The 17738-nt window shown below is 47.2% G+C and overlaps 1 protein-coding gene across 1 annotated transcript in view; it reads left to right on the top strand.

Annotated features, from left to right (window-relative positions):
- nuak1b (NUAK family, SNF1-like kinase, 1b) overlaps positions 1 to 14713 on the top strand; it is a 29351-nt gene extending 14638 nt beyond the window's left edge. Inside the window, exons 2-7 of the mRNA XM_014124468.2 lie at positions 438 to 558; positions 4719 to 4870; positions 5913 to 5978; positions 6200 to 6319; positions 8024 to 8156; positions 9721 to 14713. Of these exons, the coding sequence (XP_013979943.1) occupies positions 438 to 558; positions 4719 to 4870; positions 5913 to 5978; positions 6200 to 6319; positions 8024 to 8156; positions 9721 to 10820 (1692 nt within the window). The 3' untranslated portion in view covers positions 10821 to 14713. The remainder of the gene's footprint in view (positions 1 to 437; positions 559 to 4718; positions 4871 to 5912; positions 5979 to 6199; positions 6320 to 8023; positions 8157 to 9720) is intronic.
- Positions 14714 to 17738: the final 3025 nt, after the last annotated feature.

The following is a 17738-nucleotide window of genomic DNA, read 5'->3' as shown; positions in this document are numbered from 1 at the left end:
TACAAAGGAGTCCTCATTACTGCACCACGCGCCAACCCTGTTTCTTTCCACCGAGAGCACCTTCCTTTTCTCCTCTAAAGAGACGGGGAATTACACAGCAGGAGCCTCTGATGACCGAGTCTCAGTGCCTCTCCTGTCTGTGTTGACAGGCTGAGTGGAGAGCAGAGGTCATAACGGGTGGGTCACTATGGGGCTCTGGGAAGGAGGGTCAAAGAGTGTTCATTTAGATTATGTTATGTAAGACATACTGTATTTTGCGAAGGTCAACGGATCAAGCATTCTGGCTGTCCAAATGTCTTTGCTGATGTACGTGCAACGAGGTGTCTGTGATATGCTGTGTTCACTCGCGGTTTGACCCGCGTTGGTTTATCATCACAATCTCTCACATTAGTCCACGTCAACTGACCAGAACACATGTCTGTCCTCTCTGTCCTCAGGTGGCTATCAAGTCCATCCGGAAGGAGAAGATCAAGGATGAGCAGGACATGGTTCACATCCGCAGGGAGATCGAGATCATGTCATCCCTGAAACACCCCCACATCATCTCTATTTATGAAGGTAGGGTGTCTGTCTATATGCACATGCTCACACACACACACACAGCTTTCAATCTCTTCCTCCTTCCACCTGCCTGGTGCTGCTCTAGGACTGTCATGTTATGGCAGGCAGATGTCATAATACAATCTGGACCTCGGTTTTGAGATGTTATTCCTCTTTTTCTTCTCTGTCTGAGCCCAGTGTCTTTCAGAGAGTGTGTGTACACGTGCGTGCACGTGTGTGTGTCCGTGAGGTTTTGCCTCTCTCTCCCACATCTGAGAGGTCTCCTCTTGTGTCTTCCGCGATCTCAGGGCCATACATCTGTTAGTGCTTATAGAGATCTCCAGCTGGGAGCCAGACTGAGACTGAGGAGAGTAGGAGGGAGAGTAGGAGGGAGAATGGGAGAGAGAGAGAGAGAGAGAGAGAGAGAGAGAGAGAGAGAGAGAGAGAGAGAGGCTAGCCCTGAGCCTGGCTCCACAGATATGCACAGGGAGGAGAGGCCCTAAGCTCACGCTAAAGCCACATCCATACAGTATATCCGTCCCACTAGACACCCCTCCAAGAGACAAAGGCTTCACTCATGTCTTGTGTTGCATATTCGCTCTTTTGACTTGACCCCACACCTCCGTTTGAGAGGGGAATTGTGATCAACAGAGAATGTTGATGCAGCTGACATTACCTTACATTTCCAATCCAAGTTTGAACCACAAATGAACCGCCATTTCAAAGGGCAGTTAAACAATGAGTCAACCTCAGACTAATGCCTAGTACCTATTTCTATAGCCCAAGTCATTCAAAAACAGTTTTCTCTGCCACGTCAGAACTGTTGTGCCACATCGCCTAACAACAGTGCCCAAACCGTTTGACTATGACTGTTCTGATTGAGTTCAAAGTCTGCCAAACCCCACATGTTGATGACGAAAAGTCAAACAGAGACATTTGTCATGGGAACGGGCCAGTCGACCGTGAGTGTTGTGGTTATTGTTTTTTAACCTAGTTCGTGTGTGTCTGAGAGGCTGATTAGGAGAACACTTCTATAAACTAGCATATAAGGAGATGGGGTGCTGCTCCCTCCTATGCGTGTGCCGTGCAGTCAGACCCACTGTCTGCTACCAACCCCTGCCAGTCGTTTCTTTGGAGGTTGCCTGGTTTCTGGTGTTTCTCTTGTTTACTGTTGTGGGCTGGCCCCCGCCCAGAATAGCGTTGCAAATGTATAGACACACACGTGTATCCGGCAACACCCGTGTCAACAGCTAACTGCTTGTGTGGAACAAAGTTGAACCAGATGTGCAGCGTTGATTGATTTTTTTTTGAAAAGATATATTTTTCTGCATCCATCAGCAGGCCTGCGAGCAATTAAAGCACATTTGCTTGTCACTTCCAGCATAATTCATAACCTCATAACTCAATTTTAAAGGAACAATTTCAAGACAAGTCTTCCTGAAGCAGTCGATATGGTCCATTCCGTTTAAATGGTATTCACAACGGCTATTTGTGTAGTGTTTCATGTTTAGTTCCCTAGCAAACTTAAAGGCTGTAAAACAAGCCTGCTGTGACAGTGACAAGCACCTCCCTCTGGTTTAGAAAAGACAGGACTTTAAGAAGAGAGAGATTTCTCCTACTCATTCTCCGGTTTGAATGGAAACAGCTCTGCATTATGAGTACCGTACATTGCCCTCCTTGTGAAATATGACAAAGCACTAAATGTCCATGTTAAAGGCCTCTGTCAGACAACACACATTCAAACACACAAAGTAAATGTCCTTTGTAACTTCACTGTCCTCTGCTCTCCGCTGAAGTAGCGATTTAGCGTGACTCTCATGTTAACAGCTCAGAGGCCTAGCCCTAAGCTGACCAAGCAAAGTCCAGGGCAGTGGGACAATAGATGCTAATTAGTATGATCTGAGACCTGCTGGCCGCGGAACAAAGAAACAATGAGTGACAGACGGAGGGGGCAGCTAGCTAGCGCTACCCAGCCCAGCGGGCCGTGGATAACACGCCTCCGTTATGTAAACCAGGTAATTATCCCTGTGAATCTTGGGGGGCTGGCTCTCAAACGGACCCCCTGCCACGGCTCGCCGGAAGGGTCGTCCCGGGTCGAAGCTTTGTCAGCCAATCAGATCCGACCCCCAGGACAGCTGGCCCGGTTTCCGTGCTGCCTGCCCTGCCCGGCGGAACAGCCAAAATCAGGGAGGGTTACCATCAATCAGCATCAACATGTTTTTACCACAGGATTATTCTCTGGAGAGGAGGGGGAAGAAGAGGGGGAGGGGTGGGCCTGTGAAGGTGCTCGCTCATGGGTGACTAGGTCTCCACCCTTGGAGCCCCTGTTGTGTGGGAAAATACATTGACAGTTCTCATCCCTCACATGGTGCACTGCTGTTGGCACGGCAACATGCCCTGGCGGTAGACGTAATGATACATGGGAGGCTAGATAGATAGTGGTGGAACAGGTTGTCCTGTGTCTAGTCTGTAGGGCGTTGAGGCTTCCTATCTCTTCTCCATGTGAATAGGGCTTAGTGTGGGGGCTTGGAATGTGGGAGAGTGTGGTGAAAGTTAGTGGCATGATGAGAAGTTGATGATTTACTGTCCAGGTCAAGGCAAGAAGACACTATGGACCTTCTGTTAACTAGGCCCCATCCTGTATTTATCTCCTATTTAACTTCTTCCCTTCTCTTCCTTTTTCTTCCTTTCTCTACTAGTTTCTTCTAGTCTCTTATGTCCTCTCTCATGTCCTCTTCTCTCCTCTCTTCTCTTCTCCTCTCCTCTCATGTCCTCTCCTCTATTCTCATGTCCTCTTCTCTCCTCTCTTCTCTTCTCCTCTCCTCTCATGTCCTCTCCTCTATTCTCATGTCCTCTCCTCTCTTCTCTTCTCCTCTCCTCTCATGTCCTCTCCTCTATTCTCATGTCCTCTTCTCTCCTCTCTTCTCCTCTCCTCTCCACCTAGGTCCTCTCCTCTCTTCTCCTCTCCAAGGCGTTTGGCTGATTACTAAAACACCCCCTCTCTCCCAGAAGTGTTGTTAAGACTCAAGCCAGACACATGAGGTGGGGTTGGTGGTGATGTAATGTAATCAGAGATGCAACGTGCTCTGGAGTTTGAACACAACCCGTTTGCTGTGAATCTGGCAGAGGTTCTCATCTAGATGATATTCAACATGTCCACTGAGAAGATGAAGTAGATTTTTCCACAAATGTTTTGTGATGAAACCTCTGCTTTGAAACAGATGGTATCTGTCTGTGTCCATGCTGACTGAAACAGATGGTATCTGTCTGTGTGTCCATGCTGACTGAAACAGATGGTATCTGTCTGTGTCCATGCTGAGTGAAACAGATGGTGTATGTCTGTGTGTCCATGCTGACTGAAACAGATGGTATCTGTCTGTGTCCATGCTGACTGAAACAGATGGTATCTGTCTGTGTCCATGCTGACTGAAACAGATGGTATCTGTCTGTGTCCATGCTGACTGAAACAGATGGTATCTGTCTGTGTCCATGCTGACTGAAACAGATGGTATCTGTCTGTGTCCATGCTGACTGAAACAGATGGTATCTGTCTGTGTCCATGCTGACTGAAACAGATGGTATCTGTCTATGCTGACTGAAACAGATGGTATCTGTCTGTGTCCATGCTGACTGAAACAGATGGTATCTGTCTGTGTCCATGCTGACTGAAACAGATGGTATCTGTCTGTCCATGCTGACTGAAACAGATGGTATCTGTCTGTGTCCATGCTGACTGAAACAGATGGTATCTGTCTGTGCCATGCTGACTGAAACAGATGGTATCTGTCTGTGTCCATGCTGACTGAAACAGATGGTATCTGTCTGTGTCCATGCTGACTGAAACAGATGGTATCTGTCTATGCTGACTGAAACAGATGGTATCTGTCTGTGTCCATGCTGACTGAAACAGATGGTATCTGTCTGTGTCCATGCTGACTGAAACAGATGGTATCTGTCTGTGTCCATGCTGACTGAAACAGATGGTATCTGTCTGTGTCCATGCTGACTGAAACAGATGGTATCTGTCTATGCTGACTGAAACAGGTGGTATCTGTCTGTGTCCATGCTGACTGAAACAGATGGTATCTGTCTGTGTGTCCACGCTGAGTGAAACCACATGGTATCTGTCTGTGTGTCCATGCTGACTGTGTCCATTCCACTGCTTCTGCCTCTTCCAGTGTTTGAGAACAAGGACAAGATCGTGATCGTGATGGAGTACGCCAGTAAGGGCGAGCTGTACGACTACATCAGTGAGCGCCGGCGCCTGAGCGAGAGAGAGACACGACACTTCTTTAGACAGATAGTCTCTGCTGTGCACCACTGTCATAAGGTAAGATTCTGTAGAGAAACACACACACACACACACACACACACACACACATACTTCTGCTAATCAGACGCAGGCGAATTATCAGAACCGTGTGCCTATAACCGTATATGTCCCTCACATTGTCAAACAGTCTGATGTATTAGCTATGCTTTCCTTGGCCTATTGGTGTTCGCGAGGACAGATTCAATGCAAGCCGGTGTCACCCATAGTGCGCTGAGCAGACCCAGTCTCTGCCGTGGTTCCCTGGGTCCTCATCTGCGGTCATGTCTCCATGTCCCTGGATCACCCCTTAGCTCAAACCGGGACACTCCATCACCCCCCCCCATAGTCCTCATCTCTGCAGCTGGGATAGGATGATGTCATCTCCCCAGCATAGATAGGGGGAGTGGAGACAGCAATCACAGCGTATTGGGATGAGTCACGAGTGGCAACCACACTGGGGGGGGGGGTAGCGTTGTGTGGGGTGATATAGTGTGGTTGACTGACACAGGAAGGAGGTGCACTGTGAGAGGGCTGATTAGAGACAACTCCCCCCTCTCCAATCAGAAGCATGTGAACAAGTGTTCCCTGGCACTGCTAACCAATTGAAGACGCACAGCACAACACAGAACCCGGCCACAGCTGTAATGAAGTCACCCCATCACTTCCAGATCTGGAATGGCTGCATGTGTTTCCTGTCCCTGTGTGTACCACATGTTAGTGCCTGCCTTGAAAGGGCCACTAACTACAGAGTTGTTTTTAATCCGGAGCTGTTGTGAGAACATGATTTATCTGGGTCCGTAATTACAGGCTCTTTTTTTTATATTGTGACACATTCGAGGGAACATCTCTGCAGATGTCAACACAACTACGATAGAGTGTGAGGCAGGGAAATTCAACAGCACTAGACCAATTGGCCCGCTCTGACTCTCTCCCCTGAGAGCAACACAGGAGTTTGTTCTCTGTAAATCACCACACCATCAGCAAGCAGATTGAACGGCGAACGAATGGCCCTCTACTGTAGCGACCTACAGCCAACCGATGGACTGTTTGTCTTTCACAGAACGGCGTGGTGCACAGGGATCTGAAGCTGGAAAATGTGCTACTGGATGAAAACTGTAACATTAAGGTAAGAAAGAGTCATTTTTAATCAGCTCTACAAACCTTGCTTGTGACCTTGGAACAGAGTCTGTAAATGTTTAAGAGTCCGTAACTTTGAATAGAGTTTAGATATGCCGGCGCTTGAAGGCATCCTTTCTGTCACCTTGTCAGTGCCATGAGACTTTGAACGACCTTTGTGATACTGTTTTACCAAACCACTATGATGTTCTGTCTCCGTTTCCCCACCAGATTGCTGACTTTGGGCTATCCAACCTCTACCATAAGGACAAACTGCTGCAGACGTTTTGTGGCAGCCCGCTCTACGCATCACCGGAGATAGTCAACGGAAGACCCTACCACGGCCCAGAGGTAGGGACTAGGCACCACACAGGTCAGAGGTCACAGACGGACACAATGAGACTGGTTTTCTTTTGTCCCTGGGAGAAGTTATTTCTAATCTCTAGGACCTGGCACTGTGGGGTGGGAGTCCCAGAGCTAATAGAGAGATAGTGGTGTAGGGAGGGCGGGAGAGGGAGAGGGAGGGAGAGGGAGGAGAGAGAGAGAGAGAGAGAGAGAGAGAGAGAGAGAGAGAGAGAGAGAGAGAGAGAGAGAGAGAGAGAGAGAGAGAGAGAGAGAGAGAGAGAGAGAGAGAGGCATTAGGTCTCCTCTTTGATGGGATTACTCCCCAGTCAGTTACTACTCCCAGCAACTCTCAGTAGGAGGCCTCAGATGGTGTCTCAGCTCCCTTTGAAGACTTTAAACTTCCAGACTTTAGGAGTTACACAGACGGGCCCAGTAACTTCACTGCCAAGGATGGGTGGGACTGAGAAATTGTTTGGTTGAGAAAAAGGGAGAGAGAGTGACAAAATAGCCCCAAACTATTTATTGACTAATTCCAAAGTAATTGTTCTTCAGGGCGTTTTCCGAATTGCAAGAAGAGTTGTGCATTATAAAATAAAGCCGTATTTTTAGACCGAAAAGTCCAATCATTCAATTTTATATAATTCACAGTGCAAAAAACCCAACAGAGATTGTAATTAAAATGGCAGAACCTAGTTGCGGAAAATCCACAAATTACAGCTAACACAAAAACAGAACACAACAATGGCACTCGCCCTGTCTCACCCTCCCAGCGGCCCTGCCAGCCGACCAATGACAGAGGAGAGGTCTCAGTCAGTGAACCAATGACGGAGCGGTTCCAGGGTGAGACATTCCTGGCTTTGGCCCTAGAGGAAGTCCAGTCAGTGTGGAGATGCCCTTTCTAATTTCCTGTGTCCTGACAGTCAGTCCCTGACAGTCAGTCCCAGACCTCAGTCCCAGCGCTGGGCTGGCTATAACCCCTTGGCCATCAACAGCCAGCCACATTCCTCCAGGAGTCTTGCCCTTCCCAAGCCTGACGTCTGGCTAATCAGTGGCTGGCAGTGTGTCTCCTGAGATCTGTCAGGGCCAGGATATCACAGCTCTGGCATTTCTGCTGGACTCATTAACCACCTTCCACCCCTCCTCCCCCCCTCCTTCACCCTCCATGCCCCAGACACTGGTCTTACATAACCCATTTACTAAGAAAGCCACATTGCATTAGGTTAGTGGTCACAAAGTGCAGGCTTCTGGCTGACACACAGACAGAGACAGAAAGTAAGACAGAGGGAGAACTGGAGAGTTCTATCTACATGGAAACAAACTGGCACACTCCCGACTCCACACTCTGGTGTTTATCACTGTTTCTATGGCTGAGGGGATAGAGAAGGAAAGTAGGGCCAAGAGCAATATGGTATAGCTGTGCGGTGCTTACAGTGTTTCAGCTGTTGCTACACCATAGCTACGTCATTCCAGTTCAGACACAGTACGCTCCTTGTTAATGTTTTGATAATCTGTTGCTAACTCAGTAATGGCATAGAGCCTCATTTATCAGTTACTGGAAATTGGAAAAGGGAAATGTGAGATTCCGATCCTTTTCAACTGCGTCTCCGGTGACCGATTTAACTGACGGATCTCTCACGTTCAGTCTATCTGATCCTGATCCTGATCTGTGTAGAGACCTGTGTATTGACACGTGTGTTTGTATTGCTGTAGGTGGACAGCTGGGCTCTGGGCGTGCTGCTGTACACCCTGGTCTATGGTACCATGCCGTTCGATGGAGGAGACCACAAGAACCTCATCCGCCAGATCAGCAATGGGGAGTACAGAGAGCCCACCCAGTCCTCAGGTGCAGAACAAAACCCTCAACCTGCACAGTCGAAGCTCTAGTCTCCCTCTATCTATACATCCTCTACTCTACACTCTTAGAGAAAAGGGTTCCAAAAGGATTCTATGGCTGTCCCCATAGGAGAACCCTTTTTGGTTCCAGGTAGAGCCCTTTTGGGTTCCATGTAGAACCCTCTGTGAAAAGGGTTCTATGTGGAACCCAAAAGAGTTTTCTACCTGGCACCAAAAAGTGGTTCTTACTGGAACCAAGAAGGGTTCTTCAAAGGGTTCTCTTATGGGGACCAGCAAAGAAACATTTTAGGTTCTAGATAGCACTTTTTTAAGTGTATACAGTAAGTACACTGTCTAAGTGCGGCCCACAGCCTCCCTTTTGAAGCCCCTCGGATCAATCCCCCCCTCAACTTACTGTTGCGAGTTAGAATAGTAGAATACACATGGTGCAATTTCCAAATGTGGTTGTGTATTAGCAGTTCTTCTCTTGTTATGTCAGTCACTGATAGTCAGTCAATTAGCCCGTGCCAGCTAAAATTTGTTCGATTGCTAAAGTAGTTTAGCAGCCAGCTATCTAAACTTGTTATCATGGTCAAATTACCGGCCGGGCTCCCGGGTGACGCGGTGGTCTAAAGCACTCCATCGCAGTGCTAGCTGTGCCACCAGAGATTCTGGGTTCGAGTCCAGGCTCTGTCGCAGCCGGCTGCGACCGGGAGGCCCATGGTGCGGCGCACAATTGGCCCAGCGTCGTCCAGGTTAGGGAGTGTTTGGCCGGTAGGGATGTCCTTGTCTCATCGTGCACTAGCGACTCCTGTGGCGGGCCGGGCGAAGTGCACGCTGACCAGGTCGCCAGGTGTACGGTGTTTCCTCTGACACATTGGTGCGGCTGGCTTCCGGGTTGGATGTGCATTGTGTTAAGAAGCAGTGCGGCTTGGTTGGGTTGTGTTTCGGAGGACGCATGGCTCTCGACCTTCGCCTCTCCCGAGTCCGTACGGGAGTTGCAGCGATGAGACAAGACTGTAACTACCAATTGGATACCACGAAATTGGGGAGAAAAAAGGGGTAAAATACAGGGGGCCCCGTTGATCTTTCATTGTCAGTCTCACTCAGATATCATATTAAAAACTCCAAGCATTCATCTCCACCCTAAATAAAAATATGTAGAATTGCATGAAATTGGCTGTAAAACAACTCATTTTCCTCTCTGCCCCATGGCAAAATGAGTAGAATTGCATTAAAAAAGTTATACAATTTCTAAGTCTTCTTTCTGCCCCATAACAAAATGTGTGGAATTTAAGCAAACTTGCTTTAAAACTGCCACATTTTCTCTACACCCCATGGCAAAATGTGTACAATTGCACAAAAAGTGACTCTAAAATGTACAGTACATTTCTCTCCGCTGTAAAGACGGGGGCCACTAACGTTGCCCGTAATTAATAATTAATAATATAACTATTATTAGATAATACGGTAGCAACAATAAAACACTGAAGTGTAACCCGGCTCAAACATGCCTTCTGCTGTGCTCATATACAGACTGTCAATCTATGCTCCCCTCCTGTTGCCCCTCCCAGATGCCCGCGGTCTGATCCGATGGATGTTGATGGTGAACCCAGAGCGGCGGGCCACGGTGGAAGACATCGCCAACCACTGGTGGGTCAACTGGGGCTGGAAGAGCAGCGTGTGCGACTGTGAGACCCAGCGGGACAACGGCACCTCCTCTCCCATGCTGGCCCGCTTCATTGACTGGCAGAACCGCACCGAGCCCCGGCCAGGAAAACCCACCACCCTGCTGCCCCTGGTCCTCCGCCAGCGTCCCAAGAAGTCCAAGAAGGAGAACGAAGTGGGTGATGGCCCCCACGGTGGAGGGGAGGGGGACAAGCCAGGGCTGAAGAGGCCCAAGGGGATTCTCAAGACCAGGGTGACAGAGGAGCAGCGCTCGCCCAGCCTGGAGGAGGTGGAGCTGGGGAGTGGTGGAGCGATGATGGGGCTCAGGCCAGCCAAGGGAGAAGGAAGCTGCTCTAGCCCCGACAGAGAGGAGGAGGAGGAGGAGGAGGAGGAGGAGCCTGCCCTGGCAGGGGGCTCGCCAGCTAAGATGGTGCCCACCCTTCCCAAGAAGGGCATCCTGAAGAACAACCAACAACGGGAATCAGGGTACTACTCCTCCCCGGAGCGCAGTGAGTCCTCCGAGCTGCTAGGGGGCGCCACCATGTCCCTGGTCACCACCTGCAGCTCCCCTCCTAGGAGAGTGGTGGGGAGGAAGGGCATCTTGAAGCGTAACGGGAAGTATTCCACCTACAGCGGCCCTCCCTCAGCTGGTGCTCTCGGGGAGCCTTCCTCGGGGGGTGACTCAGGCCTGTCCCGTAGCCAGAGCCGTCCGTCCAGCATGGTGTTGGAGGACGACGTCCTGTCCCCCAGTTTGTCCCCCGACTGGCCCCCCACCGCCCCACACCGCCCCAACATCAGGGCCTGCGTGTCAGCCGAAAACCTGCTGCAGTTGGCCAGCTTCAAGGGCTTCCAGGCGGCCCCACCGCTCCACGGGTCAAAGTTCAGCCGGACCCCCAGAGAGCTGGGGTCCCCGGGGGATAACGGCAGCTTCTCCCTACTGGGGGACCTGGACGACATGACTCAGGTGTACCAGCAAGCCCTGGACATCAGCAGCAACCTCACCTAGCCTGGGAGGGCCCGGGGGGAAGAGAAGAGGCAGCCAGCTGGCCAGGCTGAGGCTATAACATCTGTCTCTGTTGGTGTGTATGTACATGAATGTGTATGTCATTGACAACCATTGACCAGTGTGTTGTTGGGATAGCCTGCCTACACTTTTTGGGAGGTTATCATTTTCTTACCGGGAATTGAATCCTTGTTAGAAACTAAATCATACACACACTCATACATACACAATTATGCACTTCTCAGTCAAAGGAAATTCAGTTAGCAGGGTTTTCAAACGATGTAGAGAGAAAAAACACTGGCACGAGAGAATGCCACCCAGCCTGCCTCCTCCATCCACCCGTAGACGTTGCTGTATTCAAATGTTTACATATTCAGCAAAAGGCAAGTTAGAATCACAATTGCAGCAACCAGAAACTGGTTGGCTCTCGAAGCGAGCCATGAATTGAGTTGGAGTTTCAAAAAGCACCTTAAAACTCACACAGAGCACATGTTTTTGTGATCTTTTACTTCCTGTAAAAAACAAACCAGGGTCTTGCGCCAAAATAACTGACAATGTTAATTATTTATTCATATTTGCGTAGATTTTAGTTGAATAGAAAACTGGTGGGTTCTGGCAGTACTGGAAGAGTCCAAAGCTCATTGTCTCCAACCCTTTGTGTGGAACTGACATATATAATTATTATGTTACCCATTAAAATGAAACATGTATACATGATATATTAATATGGCCGCATATGTAAAGCATGCAGCTATGTATATCACCATAAAAGCGCATGTCCTGTAAATTAGCATACGGTATTAGGGAATATGTAGGAAGTGCCTTTTTGATCCATATACAATTATGTATGTCATTTCCTGAAAGTGGAGAGAGATGGTTGCCAGGCCAACCTGTCACCAGTTGTGCTGTTTTGATTCATATACATGTGAATGTGGTGAGAGAGACCCAGGACCTTAATGGAACCCACAGCAGCCTATAGCCTTACACAGTCACAGGTCAGGGGTCACACAGACCTAAAACAGCAGTTGAGATGAAACAGTCCCGTCTCCATGCCCCAAAAAACTTTGTCAGGAACAAGAACCAAGCCCAGAGAGATGACAGTCTTAAACAAGCCTTTTCGTGCAGTGCTTTCTTGTTTTATTTGTTCCCCCATAGATGTGTCAGCAGTTTGGGGATTTGGTTTAAACACACGGCCTGGCCAGGCGAGCTGGAGGGGTCTGGAGCTGCTCACCTTAGTGAAGGTAGATGGCTCAGATGCCCTCTCAGATGCCCTCTCATAGCCCTGGAATGTCCTTGGCAAATAAACAGCCATGTCTGTGGTTGTTTTGTCTGTCTGTCTATAGTGCTGGAGTTGCCTCTGGCTTGAGGACTTCTCTCTCAATTGGCATAACTTGGCTACAGAGTCATACCAGCTGGAAATGGCAAAGAAACCCTACACTCCTAGGAAAAAAAGCTTTCCAAATTGGTTCTTCAGCTGTCCCCATAGGATAAACTTTTTTGGGCTCTAAGTAGAACCCTTTTGGAACCGAAAAGGGCTCTTCAAAGGGTTCTCCTATGGGGACAGCCGAAGAACCCGTTTAGGTTCTAGATAGCAGCGTTTATTTTTTCTAAGAGTGTACATGTCATGTGTAGACCCACACAATGCTCAGGTTGTTATTTGTGGATGCTATAGCCAGGCACCCCCTCCCATTCCACACAGGGCTGAGCAGGAGGATTTGTTTCAGTGCTCTGATGACACAGCACATTCCACAGACAATGGCTGGAGACGTGTTGGTGCGGGAGATGTTATCGGCACCTGGCGGGGGGGGTCTGTGGTGTGTGTGCTGTCAGGCCTCCAGCTGTGTGTACAGGGCAATTATGTCAACTTAGCATAATTAGCCAGCTATTGTTTCTAGTAGAGGAAAGTAGCGTGTAGCAGAGAGCAAAAATGATGGTGGAGTGAAAGTGAGAGGTAGAGTGTAGTAGAGGTTTGAGTGGGAAACAAGTGTTGGAGGGAAAGAGAAATGTTCCTGGTGATGATGAGATTTGAGAGGCCTTTCCTATTGGAAAGGGCGAAAGAGTTGAAGGAAACAGATATGTAGACTAGTGAAAGTGACATAGAGAAAGTGAGTTCGGAGTAAAAAGAAAGGAAATTGAACGTTTTTTTAAGTATTTTTTTTTTTAAACCAAAGATGAGAAGAAGCTTCAATGATTCAGGGGATGAAATGGATTGGGTACTGTATGTGCCCCTGGAACTTTTAACATAGATGGGAAACCCCATTTGGAAATGAATTCATTTTACAACAATAATAGCCTGACAGGGTTTTGTTATATTTGTACTTTAGTGTTAAGAAATTGCTTTAAGCCAAACGCTAGAGGCTGTTAAAGCAAGTTGTGTCATAGGCTGAGTGTGTTCTGTGGAATGTGTTTGTGTGGCGTGTTTAGAATGGCCTTAGTGTGCCACATATTTCAACCCTGGGATGGGGCGTCAGATCTGTGACTGATACTTCCGATATATTATCAGAACATGTGTATGGGAAACTATAGCAACCCCCAAGCAGCAGAATGAACATGTTGAATGTTGTCAAAGGTCCTCTGGTGCAAAGTCCTGGGTATTGATTGAAACGACAGACCCGTTCTGTATTATATTGTATTTTATTGCCCTTTGTATTGCCTTTTATTGTCAACTGGATTTACAGTGATAAAATTATACTATGTTAGTATTTTGTTTCATTACGCTTCTGTTTTTGATTCTCCAAAATATAGAAACTTTATATTGCTTTATGTTATGGCAGAAAGTATTTCTTCCCTGAGTTTGGCCGTAAGAGATCAGAGGACTGATCGGACGTCAGTGGGATCTGAATATTTCCTCTGTTTTGGTACACCTGAGAGGTGAGAGCAGCTGACCTGAGTTCAGTCATGTTGCAGTGTTGTACCTGTGAACTTACATCACGTAGATAGAGAACCAACTGTGTTATAGAGCCTGGTGACCCAACCACAGAGAACAGGGCCTTGTACATTTGTACACTTCCAAAGAAAGAGGTGCCCATTGACACCCCCCAAAGGGGAAATCCATGGCTTCTTATTATGACCGTGACCTCTCTAAAATGCTAACACATAGCAAGCCAGGGATAAACACATACTTGTAGGTACCATCACGTTGACAACCCCTTGTTTGACCCCAAATAAGTCATGGTAAGACTCCCATCTGTACCAAAGCAGGGAATTCCTAAACTAAGGGAGTGATATCAGGAAAAACAAAGGAAAGAATCTGATTAAACTCTATCTGCCAAACTGGAATTAACTGGTGCATATCCGTTAGTAGCAGAAAGTCTAATCATAGGAAAACTTGACTGGATAATGGTATTAAGACAATAATAATAATAATAATAGTATTATTATGTTATTTAAGTATTATTTTTGTTACGGCTCATTCTTTTTCTTGGCTGTTGCCATGGTTCTGATTTTGATTTGGCATCAGTTGGTGAACCTGGACTGCCAAGGTGGTTTAAGTTGAATGCCCTTTCTATCTTTTATGATCCAGGTATTTCTTTGTTGATAATGCTAATTATTATCAAGGTGTTTTTTTATACTTGTATTTATTGGTGATTAAGCCATTTCATTTGATGTATAAAGCTACTCTGTCCATGCTTTAGCCTGCTTGGGGATGTGTTCATAACGTAAATGGAGAGATATCATTGTCTGGGACACAGCCTTAAGGGAGTGATGATGTCTAATTTCATTGTGAAAGCATTGGTCGAGTATGTGTTTTGGGAGTTACAATCTGATTGATTTCATCATATATGAATAGGTCATAAGACATTTTCTGGTGAGGAACCAAACTTCATGTGTCCCTCTGCTACAAACCATCTACTGTAGTACTGTACCAACTCAAATAAATGGATCCCGTCAAAGAAGTTGTGTTTCGCGTCTGTCTTTCTGTGTCCTGTGTTGTTCATTTTTTCTCTGTCTTGCTTCTCTTGGCATTTAAGTCCTACTGTAATCTACTTGCAAATCTGGAGAACTGGTAGAATCCGACTGGGCAAAAACTGGTTGAAACAACGTTGTTTCCATGTAATTTCAACCAAAACATTCAATGTGATGATGTTGAATCAAAGTGGAAAACTGATTGTATTTGCAAAAAGTAATCAACGTAAGGGAATTTCACCCAACTTTTAACCTAAGTCCACTGACAGGGTGACATTTTTGGTTGATTTCACGTTGAATTCACATTAGCTGACAACTCAACCAAATGTAAATCAAAACTAGACGTTGAACTGAGGTCTGTGCCCAGTGGGATCTCTCCGAGAAACTTCAAGGTCAGACAAGAAAGTGAGTGAGTGCGTGTGTCTTGGAGAAAGAATAGTTTCTGTTTGTGAGAGCAGAACTGAGATAATCGGTTGGTTGTCATTGGAGAACATTTCTGCTGTGAGGTTAATTTGATCCACTTTAAGAGGGAGTGGATGGCTGGTCTGGCTGGCTGGTCTGGCTGGTCTGGCTGGCTGGCTGGCTGGTCTGGCTGGCTGGCTGGCAGGCAGGCTGGGCTGGCTGGCTGGCAGGCTGGTCTGGCTGGCTGGTCTGGCTGGCTGGTCTGGCTGTAGCTAAGGAGTCTTTGGGCTTTGGTGCTGATGTGTGGGGCGGCACCCCTGGCTCGTGCTGTCCAGACCAAACAGGGCAACAAGCCCAGGAAGAGAAACATGATATATCTAAAGTGATCTACAAACTTCTCACCAAATATCATGCTAGGTAGCTAGCTTACTCAATATCTACATTATATAGGGTATAATCTGTCACGTGTTTATATCTACAGTACAGAACAACTACTGTACCTCCAGCAGTTTTTAGTCTCACACATAATTACTGTTATAGGTGTTGTGCTTCATAAACTGTTGGGCCCTGAAAACACTAACGAATTCAATCATTCATTACACACCACTATGAATCAGTCTTTTTAATTTGTAACTAGATTCCTGGCATTGAGTTTTCATAACGTGTGTTTTGAAAAACCTCGGAGGGAGAATATCAGAGGTGAATGAACAGGATGAAATAAGGAACTAGAGTGAGCAGCTCTTTAGGATTTGTAGTTTTAGTGAGGTTGGGCTATGAGCCAGGTTTACCTCAGTGCTGCACTAAGATCAGTTTTCAGCCAACGGTTTCCCGAAATGAGTAGCAGGTCAGAACAGAGATAGGAAGTTACAAAACACTGTAGCTAGGTACAAAGGAATAATACGGCAATTATGTAATAAATCTGATGTCTGTCATCGTCTAGGTAAAATAATGCAGACAGTCAGCAATAGCATGGATTAAAATTGCAATGTTCAAATCAGAACTAGACACTAGAACTACACCCCTGACATTGATTTGACCTGAGTTTCAAAGAATAGTTTTTTCTTCTGGCTTCTTCAGAAAAAAACAGTTTCACTTTTTGACCCTCAAATAAAATGCAGCTGCCAGACCTTCTGAACTACCCCCCTTTCTGTTGAAGGTAAGCCTGTGAGTTTATCCATGGATGGGAAGGAGAGGGGAGGGGGTTAGACCCAATACCCAGACTCAAATCCCCCATCTGGTCCTATAGTTTGACCCTGATTCTGCCTGGGAGACATGGAAGTCGACATACTATACATTAGGGTTTGGATCCTACTACAGCTTGGAGCGTCCAGTCAAAAGGGACCACTGCTTTTTCCATTCTATTTAACTAAGCTGCAATGGACAAAAGACAACCCGTAGAGAGGAATTTGCTGCGTACAGGGTAGAGAAGCTATATAAAATGCAAATAATACTTCTGTTCAGATGACTAGTCTTTAGGCTGAAGAAAAAACGGTTTTAAATGAGAGCCAATTAGGAGAATTTCTGCAAATAGAGCAAGAACAGCAGTTGAGATCTGGCCTAGTCAGTGCTGCCTTGGCACGTTTGGCTGCTTCTGCAAGCAGCCGTCAGGATATTCCACATTGAGGGTTTTAGGGTGGGTGTTGTAAACCGAGCTGCCCGTTCATAGCCGGAAAAATAAACACAGGGTCGGGCCCAGAGCAGGCCTGAGTACAGGGGAGCGTGTGTTCCTCAGATAGCTGACACGTTGTTTTAAAAGGAGCTAGGGGCTGTGTGTGAGTGAAGGCCACTCTGTATACACGCCGGTCACAAGTTCAGATCTCCCCGGTGCTCCTTTCCCTCTGAGCCACTGTGATAACATGGTGAATGGAGATGGAATAAACCACCCCTTTCCATCTCCTCTACTTTCCTCTCTCCTCTCCTTTCAATCTCTCCTTTCCATCTCCTCTCCTTTTCTCTCTCCTCTCCTTTCCTCTCTCCTCTCCTTTCAATCTCCTCTCCTTTCCATCTCCTCTCCTTTTCTCTCTCCTCTCCTTTCCTCTCTCCTCTCCTTTCCTCTCTCCTCTCCTTTCAATCTCCTCTCCTTTCCTCTCTCCTCTCCTTTCCTCTCTCCTCTCCTTTCCATCTCCTCTCCTTTCCTCTCTCCTCTCTTTTCCTCTCTCCTCTCCTTTCCATCTCCTCTCCTTTCCTCTCTCCTCTCCTTTCAATCTCCTCTCCTTTCCTCTCTCCTCTCCTTTCCTCTCTCCTCTCCTTTCAATCTCCTCTCCTTTCAATCTCCTCTCCTTTCAATCTCCTCTCCTCTCCTTTCCTCTCTCCTCTCCTTTCCATCTCCTCTCCTTTCCATCTCCTCTCCTTTCCTCTCTCCTCTCCTTTCCTTTCCATCTCCTCTCCTTTCCATCTCCTCTCCTTTCCATCTCCTCTCCTTTCCTCTCTCCTCTCCTTTCCATCTCCTCTCCTTTCCATCTCCTCTCCTTTCCTCTCTCCTCTCCTTTCCTCTCTCCTCTCCTTTCCATCTCCTCTCCTTTCCTCTCTCCTCTCCTTTCCATCTCCTCTCCTTTCCATCTCCTCTCCTTTCCTCTCTCCTCTCCTTTCCATCTCCTCTCCTTTCCTCTCTCC

This window comes from Salmo salar, chromosome ssa10 (assembly GCF_905237065.1).
Source record: "Salmo salar chromosome ssa10, Ssal_v3.1, whole genome shotgun sequence".
NCBI lineage: Eukaryota > Metazoa > Chordata > Actinopteri > Salmoniformes > Salmonidae > Salmo > Salmo salar.
The sequence above is the reverse complement of the archived record's forward strand: the minus strand, read 5'-3'. Positions and strand labels throughout refer to the sequence as shown.